The sequence below is a fragment of the Aptenodytes forsteri genome, unplaced genomic scaffold (assembly GCF_000699145.1).
Source record: "Aptenodytes forsteri isolate BGI_AS27 unplaced genomic scaffold, ASM69914v1 Scaffold257, whole genome shotgun sequence".
Classification (NCBI taxonomy): domain Eukaryota; kingdom Metazoa; phylum Chordata; class Aves; order Sphenisciformes; family Spheniscidae; genus Aptenodytes; species Aptenodytes forsteri.
The window spans coordinates 4,076,544-4,093,434 of NW_008795194.1; the positions used below are offsets into that span (position 1 = coordinate 4,076,544).

General features: G+C 36.8%; 1 protein-coding gene across 1 annotated transcript in view; it reads left to right on the forward strand.

Annotated features, from left to right (window-relative positions):
• Positions 1-16,891, forward strand: part of OSBPL6 (oxysterol binding protein like 6) — a 49,516-nt gene that overhangs the window by 7,009 nt on the left and 25,616 nt on the right. The window contains exons 2-8 of the mRNA XM_009278612.1: positions 5,496-5,591; positions 8,849-8,971; positions 12,388-12,441; positions 13,161-13,274; positions 13,393-13,557; positions 14,088-14,220; positions 14,655-14,758. Coding sequence (XP_009276887.1) covers positions 5,496-5,591; positions 8,849-8,971; positions 12,388-12,441; positions 13,161-13,274; positions 13,393-13,557; positions 14,088-14,220; positions 14,655-14,758 — 789 coding nt within the window. The remainder of the gene's footprint in view (positions 1-5,495; positions 5,592-8,848; positions 8,972-12,387; positions 12,442-13,160; positions 13,275-13,392; positions 13,558-14,087; positions 14,221-14,654; positions 14,759-16,891) is intronic.

Sequence of the window (16,891 nt, forward strand, 5' to 3'; positions counted from 1 at the left end):
TTTTTTTTTTTTTTTTTTTTTTTTTTTTTTTTTTTTTTTTTGCCTTTAATAGAGTCTGAAAATGTTCCTTAGGTTCAGGAGGTAGTAGGTATTACTTCAGTATCTGAAAAAATGTCTGAAACAATGTAACTTATGAAGCTGTAGAACACCCATGAGAATGTTACATTAAGCTTGTACCTTTTAAAAAAAATGAATGTTCATACAATTCAAGTGTCCTCAAGCATTGATTGGTATTATCATAATATGCACTCATTTTCTAACTGCAACTTGATCCAAAATGAGCTGTCTGGGATCAGTGAGGAATGGGTGTGTACACACACACGTGTGTGCAAATTCAGAGGGAAGAAGTGCAACTCTTCTGAAGTGCCATTTAGGATTTCTGGGAAACAAGTTTTTTTCCTTCCTTTTTTTTTAAACTATATCAATTATATCAAAACTATATTAATTGCTAGCCTGAGACTATTTAGCGAAATATCTATCCTTTTAATTGTGATTATTCAATAGTCATAAAAAATCTTTGTGTCATTAGCAAACATTTGAATTCTGTCTGTCAGATATTGTGAATTTATCTGTTTGCTCTGTTTTGAGATAAGCGTGTCAAAATCTAAAGTGCGAAAGGAGAAGATTGTCATTAAAGACTGAGGCTGCGACTTGGTGGTCGTTCCAAACCATCGCTCGGGCAAAGAGAAGATTGCTGTTACAATGATAGCTCTTTTCTGCTTTATCCAGTTGTGCTAATACTTCCCTCCAAGAAGCTCTTCAGAGGAACAAGAGCTTATTTCTCTTCAGAGTTTGTCAAAAAGCACCTTGAAAAGCAAAGGCTTCTCTGCTTCCAGAGCCTAAAAGCATTGATGTGAAGTGCTATGTACAATACAAAGCTGGAGTTCCAGAAAGGGCTGACAGAGAGCTCCTGAGCTAACAAATCCTTGACATTTCTGTAACACAAGAAGTGTTTATTTTGCATATCCCAGAAAAGAAGTAGAGACATGCATACCTGTATGTTATTAATATGCTACAGACCTGCTGCTTTAGATATACTTGTCTTTCAGTAAAAAGGTTACAAAGAGAAAATGTTGCTCTTAAGCATGTTTCTATATAAGACAAGCATGTGCTACAAGAAGAAAAAAAAGATTAACTACATGTGCTATTCATAAAGTATTATTAAGTTCATTGTCTGTTGGTTGATAGCTGAGATTGTTGAAAACAGCTATGGAGCAGTGTCAATAGGAGAGGCTGAGGATGAGAACAGGACCATGGTTGCTTTACACAAATTTAAAAAAATGTGCCAGAAGGAAGAAAGGAGAAATACATTTATGGAGACATGGTTGTTTTGCTTTATACTCACCCTTCTCTCACAATGATATTCAAGACTCTGCATTTATTCCAGCATCAACAGAAGGAAAGCCAGAGCTGACTGAGAAGCAGCCTAAGATAAAAGCAAGTTTCAAGGTTATTCCCTTTGCAAATAATATTGCAGATTAAGTCAGCATATATCATAGCATTGTTTAAAAGTAAAAACTGGTGTGTCTGCAGTCAAATCTGTGTCTACCTTATTACTGCTGCTGTATTTCAGATAACTGGAGTATATTATGATTTTAGTTGAGAGAAAGTGATTAAGCATTGCACTTCATACTAAACAGAATTCAAATAAGAACGCAGGTCTGTGCAGGGGTAGCTTGGTTGCAAAAAGAATGCCAGGGAATAGCAGATAATAAAAGATGCACTAGTTAGTCCTTTGGATTGAAAAAAAAAATGACACAAAAACCCCAGACAGAAAAGCTCTATTTTGAATTACTGTTGAAGACTGCTGAATGTTGCGAGCAAACAAAATGACCCATCAAATCTTTTTCATTAATTAACTGTTAGCCACATGTTGTGCACATTTCTGAACTAAAGAGAGTCTGTGTCCGATGTGAATGATAAATTCCTCACCAGCTTGTCTTTTTCTTGGAAATGAATAAATTACAAAATTAGAGAGAACTCATTGCGTTAAATATAATTCATTCCATTAAGTAATTAAGCAGCGAAGCAGGAAGGGGAGGCATGAGTGCCAGACTTGTCCTTCACTGGTTTTCCTATGTCTACTTACCCAATATCTCTATTCTTTCCTTGCCTTCTCTTTGAAAACAGTTGAATGTCTTTTCTTTTAATGGGAAGTCAGATTCAGTTAAGAAATGTTCGGGTCTTCAACCTCTGGCCTGATGGAGACCAGGTGCTCCATGTGCTAGTATTTGTTCTGGTGGATGAGGTGAATGGGTCACTGAACTCTTAACTGAGAAACGAAGTTGGCAAGATACATAGAAAGATACTGTAAAATACGTTTTCCGTTCTTGCCCTCCAGAGAAGATGAGAATAGGAAACAACATCATATTGTTATTCTCTCCATCAGCTTCCTTCTCCCTCACACGTCTTTGGGAAGCAACATGAAAAAAATGCAGGGCAGAATCAGCATTTGTGTTTCCCGTGTATAGGCTTGTTAGGGGCATTTTGGGGCAAATGTGCGCTCACATATATAATGCATGTTGTGAATAATCTCAAAGCTGAAGGAAGGATTGTAGTTAGGGATTTAGCAAGGGAATTACAGAGCAATTTCAGTTAAACTGGTAATCTCATTGAATTGATTTCCAAGAGCACACAGAATTTGATGGTGCTGGTGTTTTTCTCCAGGACAAGCCAGCTATAGTGCACAGGTAATCCTGAAGCATGAGGGAAGTCTGGAATGGAGCAATGCAGAGATTGATTTTGTCTGCCTGTATTCTTGGGATGAGAGGAGTGAGAGTACCAGGTTAATTGATACGCCCAGATTAATGGATTATTCATTTTTCTGTTCGATTGTAAACAAAACCCAGAAGCTGTATTGATCTGCCTCTTTTTTTCTTTTCTTCTCATGAGCTTTTTTTAACTGCTTCCTTTACCAACTCTGTTTTTCTTAAAAAAAAAAAAAAGCCTTGATAATAACTTCAAGATCTAAATAATTTTTATTTCTGTGATGCTAAATAACTAAACTCCTGTGTTATAAAAATAGCTGCTTTTCAAAATGTCAAATAATTGTGTAATTTCTAGCTGTAATTTTGCAGAAAAATAACATGCATTAATGGAAAACATTTTGCACCAAGTAATGTCTCTTAATATTATGCTAAAGACACGTCACAAATTTAAAGAAGTAATTTTGTGTAATGTGTAATGGTGGTCATGACAGAAAAGAATTGGAAAGCAGACATTTACGGACAACAAGACAACACTTCTTGAAGTAAGTAATGTAGAGAAGGCAATTTTAAAAGTGTTCATTTTCTTATTTCCAAACAAATAGTTGAATAAGTCAGCATTCATTAAAGTGCTGTTAGCTAATAATGTATTTCTCAACTGAAGTGGAACTGTAATGACTGAGGGCTGATTAAAAAAAAAAACAAAGCACAAAAACCCCTTGCCTTAAAATCATACATTTGAAAATGTCACTGGAAATCTGGCAAGCCAAGGGCTGTTGGGTTACTCCACTCTAAATATTGTACAAAATGAATCTGCAGTTACGTAACAACAAACTGCACTGGCTGCTACATATGAGACCTTCAGAACATCTGTGTTGGGCATTGCTCCATCTCAAGATGGAGGGATTCCTGCCTGCCAAACAAAACTGGCAAGAAAGTTGGGAATCGTCCTGATTATGCTAATCAAGCGACATTTTAATCTTCCTTGGAGGAACAGATTTAGGTTTTCTTGTATATTGTTTAAATGTGATAACTGTGTGCATAAGTAGCATTTCATCTGTTCAATGAGAAAACTTTATCATAGTTTATCATTGGTAACTTTGTGGTGCTCAGCTCAAACAAGCATATTAAATTATTTGACATGTAATGTAGGAACTTTCGCTACATAAATACAAACGTTTTTCTCATCTGACTAGTAATAAACGTTGGGCTAAGTAATAAGATTGGCCTTTCTTTGATAAAGCAGAAGATTTCAAAGCATAGATGACAAAGCTTTTGCTGGTTGGCCCTGGGGAATGTAGCAGGGAACATAATACTGCTGCTTTTCCACATTCTTCACTGTAAAATTAAATTAAAAGTAACTGAAAATAAATGCTGGTTATTGTTGCCTAGTGGCAGGGATGCTTACTAATCTCCACTGACAACAGAGACAATCCCCATATTTTCCTGTTCTCATTCACAGTTGCAAATTGAAAGAGAACAGTGAAGGTCTGTGTGTTGCTCTGCAGCAAGATGTGGTCTCTGTTATATATGCTTTTATATGAATAGCTCTGTTTATTTTCATTTAGATTGGTTATGGTCCTTATGTATTTAGTTATCCATATAAACAATAATATTTACTCTGCTGTTTGTATGTATTTTTATATTCCCTGATTGTTTCTGCTGTCACTTGTACCTGTACAAGTTGTACCTGTGTAATCTTTTCTTCAGTGAATGTGAAGAAGCTTAATTGTGAACAAAATTTAATTGTCGTTTTCAGTTGAGAAAAAACTTACCCTTCTCAAAGGGTAATTGCAATTACAAGTTTGTCATTGTGTCCTGCTACGTGTCCTGGAAATGAAACAGTTTTATTTCATGCCAAAGAGATACTACTGACATGTTGTGATAGAATTCTTACCAAATAATAATATGAGATGTAGCAAAATTTCACCAGAGAAGGAAATGCAAATCCAAGCAGGTAGAATGTGGTTATTTTCTCCTGTAGCAAAAATGCTTTTTCTTTTGCAAAATATGAGTGAAACATTTCTGGAAAATGGGAAGACATTTTTAGACGTCTTTTAGGAATAGCAGTTTTTTCAGGACTAGTTGTGACATTATGTATTTCATTTTTGTACCATGCTTTGAAGATACAAAATTTTATAGTATTGTCATAAGTAAAACCAGCTCTAAATGTTTAGATCATTGTGTTCCGTAAATGTTCACCAGCAAGCCCGTCAGCTGAGACCCAGTAACTGATCTTGTGAACACCTGTAATCTATTAAAAGCACTCATGTAATGAGTTACTTCACTGCAGTTGAGAAGCCAATAACAAAATGCTGACGTGTGATAATGAATATGTTAGAGGCAGTAATATCTTATGTGCAATGGTTTGCTTCAGAAGTGACCGTAGGACAGTGCACGATATGTATACTCAGTGTCTTGTCTCTTAGCAGAAAGCATAATAGGTCTAGGAGCACTTTGCATCTCTGTAGGTAGGAACTGCATGACTTGTCTTTCCTGGCTTTTTTTAGGTCCCAGTCATTTCTAGGCTGAACAGAGTAATTAGTTTAAAAGCCAATAATAAAAAAAAGAAAGAGAGGAAGGAAAGAGAGGTGTATTGCCTCACAAGACAAACTATTTGTGCAGTTATGTCATGCATGGGTAGTAGTTGGTATGTTTTGAGCCATGATGCTGATATTTTATATATGGAGTGCAATGATTGGTCATTCATTACTTAATATGTCTTTTTAAAAGTAACATTGAATGTTAAGTTGTTATCTGTAATTACCCTTTTTTTTTTTTTTTTTTTAGAGTGTTCATATTTTGGAGCGGAAGGCTTCTTCGGGAAGCACAGACCCTTCTTTAAGCAAGCAGTTCCTTGAAAGCGACCCTATCTCTCTATCCAAGGTAAGCAAAAGCATGGGCTGTGAGCTGGGTGATGAGTTTCCCCCTGTAGTTACAATTCAATTTGACTAACAGCTTTGGGGTATTTTTTTGTATGATTTTACCATTGAGTATACTGTGAGCCTGCCCTGGAGCTTCCTATTCCCCAGCTGAGGTGTCAGAGGGGCCAGTAATCTTTAGTAGATGTTATATTAACAAAATTAAGGATTTGGATGGTGGTGGCGGTCTAGGTTTTTTATGCCCATGGATGGCCCCCAGGAAAAAGTTTTACTATCTCAGAGTATGGGGCTAGAAGGGACTTTGAGAAATGATCCAGTCCAATCCTCTTATTAAGGTAGAGCAAATCATATCCAAGTCCAAAAGTGCTGCTAATCAATAATGATATTAATTTAAAAAATATGTCCTAATGACATTCCTTGTGTAGTTTCTTAAAGCTTGAAATTTAAAATCTCTTGCTGAGACCTTCTTTCCTGAGGCAGAGAAATGGATAGAACTGTAGGGGTAACACCAACAGTTCCTGAAAGGTGCAGCCTTGTGTGTGGTACTTTGCAGTCAACTTCTTCCTGGCTGAGTTCCTCAGTTTTGGAATAACTGATTCCAAATAAGTCTAATTCCATGTAAAGAAGGCTTCATTTTAAGATACTTCATATGAAAAAGTAAGATTGTTACTGAAAAGGTGAGGATGCTGTGATGGAATATTTGGTGGAAAAGAAAAATCTGAAATTAAATGTCTGTGAGTTCTGAAATGGAACAGATAAAACAAATTCAAAAGGAAACATATTCTCTTCATCCAGGGAAAATGAAATGGTTCATTCTGTTTTATTTGGAAAATAAATTCTTTGCACTCAAAAAGACTAGGTTCAGAAAGCTGTTGGTAGTGGCTCCCTTTCTCCCAATACCTGGGGCATATGCAGACCCAGGGACTGTAAGTTGTGCTTGTGTTCCCCTGGTCCTGCTGCTTTGCGCAGGGCTGTTTCTCACATAATACGTAGGCAATCACAGAAGTCCTAAAGTACTGATGCTGTACTGGAGAATCGGCATTGGATGAGGACCCTTCAAGCATATCACTTTCACTCTGGTTTTCCCCCATTTCTGGCTGCTGTTGCATAATGTCTCTTGTATTGGGCATATCTCATCACACCACAGGTGTGGGATGAGGCACAGTTAGGATTGTTAGGATGGTTTTAAGAACAGCTTGTAGCACTGGTGCAGCAGAAGACAGGTATCCACATTGCACTGAATAATTGCTCGTTTTGTCCTTCTGTATCAGGCCTTTTGTTTAAATGAATAGCTATATGAGACTGTGTGATTTCTAGTTGAGAAGTAATCAATACTGATGTTATCTAGTAGATAAAAGACTTATGCCTGCAGCTGATCTTCTAAAGGAGAAATCAATATAGTGAAGAATCAATTGGCAGACTTGCGGAGAGAGATTCTCTGCTCGCCCCAGGGGACTCATAGTTTAATTTGCCCCCAAGTGCCAGGTGCTTCTTTGTAGAGAAAAAATAATGCATATGTGCTTCCCTCTACAGTAGTGGAAATAAAATATCCAAGCAAAACACAGGGAAGTAAAAAAGGTGGGTTTTGAGCATGGCGTTTACAGGTGCTGGGATAGTTCCAGTTTATAGTTACGCAGGGAAAACTAAACTGAGTAAACATTTCTATTAAAATTTACTGCAGTATGTATTATTTGGGATAGAGCTTTTCACCCTTGTCAAAATAACAAGACCTTATTGCAAATTGTACATTTTAAATTTGCTGTTACTTTTGAAATTGTATTTTCATAATAGTAATGTTAACGTTATCAGGGCTGTGTAGCTTACTTGGAGGTGTTACGAAAGACTGACAGTGCTCGGCTTTGAACAGTTTTGTGGGAAATGGAGGAGACTTTTTTTTTTCGCTTTAAATGTTTGACACGGTATGACCTCCTTCGTCTCTCTAACTTTTCATAACATTGCTGGGAGTTGTGACAGATCAGCTGAGAAAATGCAAATTTACAACTTTGTAGGATACAATTAGTAAAATAGAGTCTTAATGAGCAGGCAGTAGGAGATTTTTAAATTGGTACAGAATTTTGTTGATTACAGTAGTAGCAAGAGGATAGAAATAAAGGCATGACTTTTTTCACTTTAAAAATATTGTTCTTTAGCTGTTCACTATGGTATATTATGTCTGGCTTGAGTTGTACAAGTCGTCATGCATAAGAAGTGGTATGTACAAGAAATAAGCTTTAATTGGCTCCCTGAAAGGCATACAGCTGGTTGTATCTGAAATGATACAGTTCCTATTCTTTTCTCTAGAGAGAAAATTTGTTAGCTTTCCTATAAATTTCTCTTAATACAGTGAAAATGAATGCAGGAAAAATTTTAAAAAATTAATTTCCTTTTGCAGGTTTCTAAAGACACAATTAGCCTGTGATACTGTCATAAAATGCCTTTGAAGACAAGAGCTAGCTACATTCAAAACCAACAACAAATCAACCTCTTCTGCTTGTTTTTCTGATTTTAAGGAAAAATTAGAGTATCCAGAATCAATGTAACTTGTACTTTAATGATCAGAAAATTTATAATTTTTTTATGATCAGGGAATACCACAAAGGGCACTGTTAATATATGCCCATATATTTAACAGTATGGTTTCTTCCTCATTTCATCTCACGATCCCATCTTTTTTTAGAGAAGGAATACTCTGAGTAAAGGTACATTTTTAACATGCAGATTCTGCCCATACCCCACTTGCAAAATCTCTTTAGTCCTTTCAGTTCTTACAGCGCAGTGCTAATTTGTGGGGTGCCTTCTGGATAGACTTAAGAGGTCAGAGCCACCTGCACTTTTACATCATTACCTCCAGTAGCAGTTCTGACCTTTCTTATACTCAGCCACAATTTGATCCTGTTTTCATGTATTTGGATGTATTTATTTCATTGGGATGCCGTCCTTGTTGTGAACAGCACATCCAGACCCACCCTTAGATTGTCATTCAGTTACAGTGTCAGACTTTTTTAAAAGCTTCAACTTCCTTTTAGTTATCTGGTAAGGGTTAGACTTTCAAAAATATTCATATTCAGTAGTTTTAAATGAGATACAGCCGGACATAATACAGTGACCATGTAGTTTGTTACCTAAATAGGCTGATTTAAAAGCCTAGCCCTCCTTTACTCTTTGTCTTGCACTGGAGAATTTGTGCTGCATATAAGTGCAATATTTCATCATGTGTGTGCACAGTTAATTAGTCAATGTGTCTTCATACTTTTTCACCAGGAACCTGACAGCTGGGAAATCATAGAGGGTCTGAAAATAGGCCAGACCAATGTCCAGAAGCCAGACAAACATGAAGGTTTCATGCTGAAAAAGAGAAAATGGCCTTTAAAAGGTTGGCACAAGGTAAATGTCTCATAAAACAGTCAAAAGATTATTACCTCATTTTATGAGTTGGGATTTTTTGTCTAGAGGAAATTAAGATGTCAAATAAATGCCCAGGATTTTGGTGTATGACTTTTTCTTCAAGTTGTGTAAAGTATTAGTTTGCACACACAGCTCATGGCTTCCAAATTGCAGTGCCTGCTGCCTAATGTTGTATTCAAAATCCAGGCGGAAGTTGTAAATAATGCAGCAGATGCCTTATGGTTTAAGAGGTTTAATCAATATCCCTTTCGTTCTTTCCAATGTATTATAACAAAATGTAGCCATGTACTGTAAGATTGCATTGAGTTTACATTAAAGTACACAGGACTTCATGATAGCAGAGAAGAGCTGAGGGGCTTTTGTATGGACCCAAGGTGTTCGTACAGGACAGCATTCCCCTTCAGGTGTGCTGACTGGGCAGACTTGCTCAGCTTTGTCCCTGAATTTTGTTTGTCTTCTTGATTGCAGTCTTCTGTGTGGTTGTGCAGTGGGACTATGCACTTTTGCCATTAGATATCTCAATTTAAAAAAACAAAACAAATCACCCCCAAACTCAGCCCCATATCTCCTGTTTCTATTTAGTTAATTTGGAGACATTTCTCCATGCTTAGTTCTACCTTTTGTTAGCCCTAAACCTGGTGCTCTTTTGTCTGTATTTTATACCATAATAATTACATTTTTTCCCCCTTTTTTAGCAAAAAGTTGTGTGGTATTCATCTTTTAGGCTCACCCGCCTTTTTGTAGCTGAGGCTACTTGAAGCAGGATAATTTTTTAGGACAGAATGCATTTTACTGCAAAGGATAGTGAAACCATTTGTTATACATGGCGTTTTTTTCTGGGAAAGCATTAACGTTGGTTTTTTGCTAAATACTGTGGGACTTACTCACGTCTGAGTCCAAATGCAGTCCATACTATATAAACTACACTTTTTTCTAATTTCACTGTTCTTTCTGAAAGTTACACAAACTTATACATATGCCTGCCACCCTTTTTTGTGCATGCCTATCTACCTTAGATTTTTTGGTTTTGTTTTACTTAACTAGAGTTCGTAGTTTCAGCAACCAAATACATACGCACTACTTGAATTTAGTCTAGGGAGATTAAAGGATTTCAAACTGACGTACCTGAAACACTGAAAGAACAGAAAAGGAGACCTTATTTAAAAAAAACATAAACCACAAACAAGCATACCAAAAAACCCCCAAACAAACAAACCCACAACAAACCACCCCCAACCCCCCAAAAAACCAAAACAATTAATCAGATGTATAAGAACATGTGGGATAACCCACTGCTTCCACTCCTTTAAAATACATTATCTTAATGTGTTGTTTCTTGGACAAGTGTCTGTTTTGGTAAGGAACTTTATAGGAGAGCAAGGGGAGTCCAACTTTCACAGTTCTATAAAGGAGATCACTATTGATGATCTGTTTTTCATGCTGACTTTAGAGCAGTTACCTGTGTAAATAATTTTTAATGTGATTAAGAGCTTCACAGTTCAGCATCCCCCTCTACTCTGCCTTACATTTCACCTAAGGATCTATGCTGAACTTATGTTTCGAAACTGTGGATTGGTTAATAAGTTTCTTTTTTTTTTTTTTCAACTGCTGCCTTGATACCCTGCAGTTTCCGTAACAGTACTTTGTGCTGAGAACCCAGTGAGGAATTCCAGAGACACTAATTGTAGCATGTGCTGTGTTAGTGTTCTGCTAGCAAAGCCATAGCATCCTCTGTCTATTGAACATTGCATGTCATATTCTGACAGTTCTGAATGTGCTTTAGTAGTATACCAGGTATAATGTGTTCAACTTGGAGAGTAGCGTATCATTTTCTGAAGTGCAGTATGCTTTGGAATGAAACATGAGGAAAGGTTATTTTCTTTTGTGTGTGGAACTTAGAGGGTCAGAGCAGTATGAAATGAATATCATGTTCTTGTGAAGTCCATTAATGACCATACCTAGTAAAAAAAAAAAAACACAGAACCAAAACCCCTCCTGTTGTTTTGACATCTTATTCAAGAAGTTACGTCTCCAGGAAAGCACTGTTTTCTTGCCCTGCGTGAGATATTGGTACCATCTGTTGTACGACTGACATAATTTCCAGAACCATCTTCAGGAGATATTTTTTGCCATCTAACTACTGACCCTGCTCGTAGTGTCGATTTAACAGGTTCACATAATGAAGACATTGTCCTTTCCTTCCATGTCAGACAGCTTAGAGAGTCTAGGACAATATTTTGCTGTGTTCTAGATTTTTAACATAAATTAGTGCTTTAGGTTAGACTAAAAATATGAATTAGTTTCTATTAATCAGCGTGTTTTGAAAGTTAGTGGTGGTAAACACAAGTTAGTGAATCTCATTTCAAGTCTAGGTTCCCTGCTAGGCTGCATCTTTATGCTGTGTGCCAAAGTCAATGCTTTGTCCAAAGCATTAGCAAATGTCCAAAGTTAGCAAGCCAAAGCAATGCTAACTTGTCTGCAATGCAGCTTGAGTGGTCTGGTACACACAAGCTAGGGCAACTTTAATTGCAGGAGAAACACATTGTGAATAGGGGATTCTGCTCTCTGCTGTAAGTAAGAGCCGCTCAGCAAAATAAAGGTGTAGCAATGGCACAGATAGGCATCGTCAGGTTAGCCTAGCCCTGGTAACTATGTCAATGAAGATACAGTGGCTCACACCGTATCCATGACTAACACCCAAACATAAGCCCTCCCATGACCTGGGAATGTTGCTGGGAATGCTGTAATATTTACACTTGTACTAATACCTATTTTAGCTAGATTACAGCTAGAAAAGGTATAATCAGCACGAATTACAATCTCATCTTTACCTCACTGCATAGAGGTCTGCCATGAGGCACAAAATTTTGAATGGTAGAGCAGTGTCTCACAGCCTGAATTTTCTTCCCAGCTGGCGATCAAGGAGACCACAAGAACATTCATATGTGGGTTTTCCTTTTGGGATGTAGATCTTGTGCTAGGAAAAACTTTTCAGTTTCTGGACAGGGAAGGTAGGTTGTTAATTTGAAATGTAACCAGCTTCTGTGGGAAGAAAAACAGGAAGAAACAGACATACATAACTCTTTTGGCCTACAGCGTCTTTCTTACAGAGTTGATTGAATTGGCTGGAAAACTGAAAAAATACCCTTCATTATCAAGGTTTGTTAAGTTAAACCTAGGACATAATGTTGAAGAAAGAAAATCTAGTTTTTCTTGCTTAGAAGATAATTGTGAAAAAAACAAGCAAGAAAATTATTCAATACTGTATTTATCCTCTCTTTCCAACCCACAAACATTAATTGCTACAGAGTAATCCTTTTCTTTTGCAGTTGAATTATTGTACACAGTTTAAATTGCATCTGCTTATTAAGAAAGGTGTTTTTTTTTTCTTTTAGAGGTTTTTTGTCCTGGATAATGGAATGTTGAAATATTCAAAGTCACCAATTGATGTAAGTAAAGTTGAAGACCGTTTTTAAATTTGTATTGGAATTCAGCCTGCCAGGGTGATTAAATCTCATACTCACTCTAGGCATATTTATGACAGCGCACACATGAAAGTTGTTGATGGATTCAAAGAGAGATCTGTATATGGAAAGCATGTAAGGTTTTGGTTGAGTTCTGTCCTCAAGAATTCTACCTTTTCTTACTTCTGTGAAAATAAAAACTACATTACTTGAAGTAGTTTATTTAAAAAAGGTGCTTGAGAGATTAGCCTGACCATGTATCTATCTTTTTCAATTTTTATGTCACTCAGAGCTGATTATTCTGAGATATGTGGATAGGACAGAGAGTGATTACAATGTACTCAAGAGATATAAAGGGTAGCATTAAATTAGTTAGATCTCATACCAATGACTATCAAGTGGTAGCAGCAGGGAGCTGAGTACTGTCTAATTTTCTCTGCTTCTCACTTACCTGTGGCTGTCTACTGGTGTGAACCAACACACTTTAACTTTAGAGTTGGCTCTGCACTGAGCACTTCTTGGGAGATACTTTGTCCATAAATATAGTAAGTGGTTAGTCTGACTACAAGTTTTGTTTTTTAATATGGCTTTATATTAAAATGTTCATAAAATGGGAAACCATTTCAGGACCAGATATTTTTCTGTTAAATATAGTGAAGATGTGCGTGATACTACCAATTTCTTACCCTGCTTTTTGATTTTAGATACAGAAAGGCAAAGTTCATGGGAGCATTGATGTTGGTTTATCAGTTATGTCTATAAAAAAGAAGGCTCGTAGAATAGATCTCGACACAGAAGAACACATCTATCATCTGAAGGTAAATGTGGCGCAAATACTTATTTGCTTTTCATCCACAGTGGAAATAAATAAAACTGTAAAAGGTGTGCAGAGAAGTAGTATTTTGAATGCTTTCTTGATAGTGAACTTGTTTCTAGGTGAAGTCTCAGGATTCATTTGATGCATGGGTTTCAAAATTACGCCACCACCGGTTGTACCGTCAGAATGAGATTGTGAGATCTCCGAGAGATGCTAGCTTTCATATATTCCCTTCAGCCTCTACTACAGAGTCTTCACCAGCTGCTAATGTGTCAGATGGAAAGGTATGTAGTGTTCTTTTGCTGAAAACTCATGCCTGCTGGGCTTGCTTACGGGCAGTTTCAGTGGGCTCTGCTTGTAATGCCAATAGAGAGGAGTTTCCACTGTGGGAACCAGTGGCCAGCAAAAAGCTGTGAGTGTGTGCAGCTGAGACTGTCTAATTTAGCCTTACTGCAGCCTTCATTAATGGGCTGCTGTAGAGATCTTGCAAAGAATTCACCGTCCCCAGAACAATTTGCACTTGCCTTTGTCATCAGGGATAAATCTGTCTCGTTACTGTTTGATAATGCTCTTCCTTTTAAACAACAGCTTTTCTAACTGGTGGTTAGCAAACACAGTTTGCTTATGAGGTTCTTGGTTTGGTTCTCCAACGTACTGTTCAGAAAAATCTGCATCTTGGGGAACTATATAGTCAAATCACAGATGTCACTGAAATCACAATGCATATTTTATTTTCTTATTCTGAAGTACTATGGTGATTACACTGACTGAGCAACATAGCAACAGTAAATTTAAGCATTTTATTATGCCTTAGGTGCAACAAAATAGCTTCCCCTGGCAGTCTCCTATACCTTGCAGTAACAGCCTTCCTGCCACCTGCACTACTGGTCAGAGTAAAGTAGCAGCCTGGTTGCAGGACTCTGAAGAGATGGACAGATGTGCAGAAGGTTAGTCTTTACCATTTCATGCCTTGTTCTTTCAGCAAAACTTCTTGTTGATATGAAATAAGAAACAGTCAGTAAAGTGGCTAAGTTGCATCTTTACATGCACAGGAAGTAGCTCTTCAGGTCTTGTGGTGGGAACTTCCCTCTCTGCATGTTTTGGGATGTTGCTTTTAAAATTTATCTTAATAATCTGTATTATCTTAATGGATATCATTGTTAAAATATGACCAGCTTTTGAGGTCCAGACTTGTTGGCGACTCCCATAGAAATAACAAGTGATCAACATCTTTGAAAATAAAGCTTTTACTTAGATGCCTTACTACTAGGGGTTTGGACATTTAACTTTTATAAGCAATAAAGTGCCAATGATGGACATCATGGCAAAAAAAAAAGGTCAAACTGAAGCACCTAATGTATTTTCGTTTTACATCTGTTAGATCTTGCTCATTGTCAGTCAAACCTTGTGGAACTCAGTAAACTTCTTCAAAATTTAGAAATACTACAGAGAACTCAGTCAGCACCAAATTTCACAGACATGCAGGTAAATATGCTTGAACATAAATCATCACGCTGAAACATTTGTTCTTTGTGTTAAAAGAAATATAGAGATGTCTGTTAACTCAGAATGATTTTCTGAAATCATAGTAACTCTTGGATGAAAGGTTTATCTTACATGTTAATATTGTGTAATAATGTGTAAACAAATAATTGTGTAATTATGTGTAAACAAATAATTAAGACTTATTAATTATTTGAGTCAAAGAGGACGAATCAAATGATTAAGTCATTTGCAAAGCAAAACTAAGAACTGTTACAATTGAAATACATGTATACATTGAAATGGTATTTAAGGAGTTTTTGTTGTGCTGAGTAAGATATCATTTTAAGTTTTTAAGAAGTGGAGACGCAAAGACCCTCAAAGATGAAGTTGCATGCTCTAGAAAAGAGGGTATAGTACAAAGGTCCCAAGGGTTGGACCATTTCCCAGTTCAGGGTGAGTTTTTCTCTTGTCCACAAGGAAGCAACAGCAGATCCTAAATCCTAAATACTTTCTTCCATTTTTCACTTAGTCCCCTTGAGTACACAAATCTCCCAGTGGTGTTGGTGCGTTGGGAAGTCTAGTTCCAATGAGGTAATGAGACTTAACATTGATTTCAGGAAGAGGTGAACTCTACGTTTCTCTGAGTTGTACCAGAATAGAAATCCATGAGGATTTCAAGATCTGGTCCTAAATATTGTGCACTCATGAAGAAAGTATACCAGTAGTTTTGCTAAAGGAGCTAAATATGCCATGTGTTTATAGAAGTGTAGGGGTAGCTACAGCTGGTCACTGCTATAGTTGAGGGCCCTGGCAGTGGCATTCTTCTCCTTGCTTTCTAATTTGTAGATGCTTAAAGCTACAATTCTTTACTAACTTGCTGTACTGTCTGTGTTGCTTGTGTCAACTTAATAGTACTTTGTCGCTTTTAACTATTTGTGTAATGTAGGCTAACTGTGTAGATATTTCAAAGAAAGACAAGCGGGTCACGAGACGATGGAGAACAAAAAGTGTCAGCAAAGATGCAAAAATTCAACTTCAGGTACTGAATGCACAATGTTTTACTTTTCACTGTACTTTTAGATTAACTTTTAAGCATGAAATGATGTATTAGCTGAAAATAGGAAGTCAATGTACTGTCTCTTATGTTCCTGATGAAGTAAATTAAATCTCAGTTTGTTGTTTAAAACCTAGAGAAGATAGAAAAGTATTGATTTTACTTTCATTCATATGAAAACATTGCCATCTAGGGAAAGGAGTGGGATCTGAATACTAGTCAATTAAGGTACAAAAAAGGCAATATGCATGCAGCACACGGGGATACTGATATGCTATCTCAAACTTGCCAAGAAGGGCAGTTGAACAGGTGACATGAAGCTAAAAGCAGAAAACATGAACGAAATGCTAAACACACCAGTTGTCTCTGTCAAGACCCATACTAGGAATGTTACTAACGAGAAGTATTTTTGCAAGCCTTCTCTTATGGAAAAGGCTAGTATGGGAACAAACTGAATAAACCAAAGAATAAATTACGTGAAGAAAGAATTTACCCTATCCTGCCTTAGAGCTGAAAAGTAAAAGCACAGAAATAAGCATAATACGCTTGTATTACTGCTAGATCCAGGATGTCTTATTGTGTTTTGCCGGACGTAGTTGTGTGTTTTGAGGCCTAATCCAAAACCTAGTATTTTTTATAATTGAGCAACTGATAATGAAGACTATATTCAACTGACTTCCAGAGCTAACAATTACCACTGTGCTGTCTGCTATGGGATAAATAAATGTCAGCAACTTTTGATCCATTTAAATTCCTTGAAATTCATGCAAACTTTGAAAGCTTCTAATATGTCCCCTAGAGGCACAATAAGGAGTTTTCTGTGACTCATTTAAGATTAATAATCTTAAAGAAAGAAGAAATTGTAGTTGCATCAGCTTTCTCATTGCAGCTGTTGTACACGATTTTTCTTTCTACCTGGTATACTAGATAAATCACAATAGGTTGAACAATGAAGCATCTGTTAGGATTAAAAAGGTTTATTAACAGAGGAATTTTGGTGATTGATGTCATGTCCTATTACGTGCATTTGAAGGATCACTGTGTTTCCCTGCTGCAGCATAACATAGGCAAATAAAAAT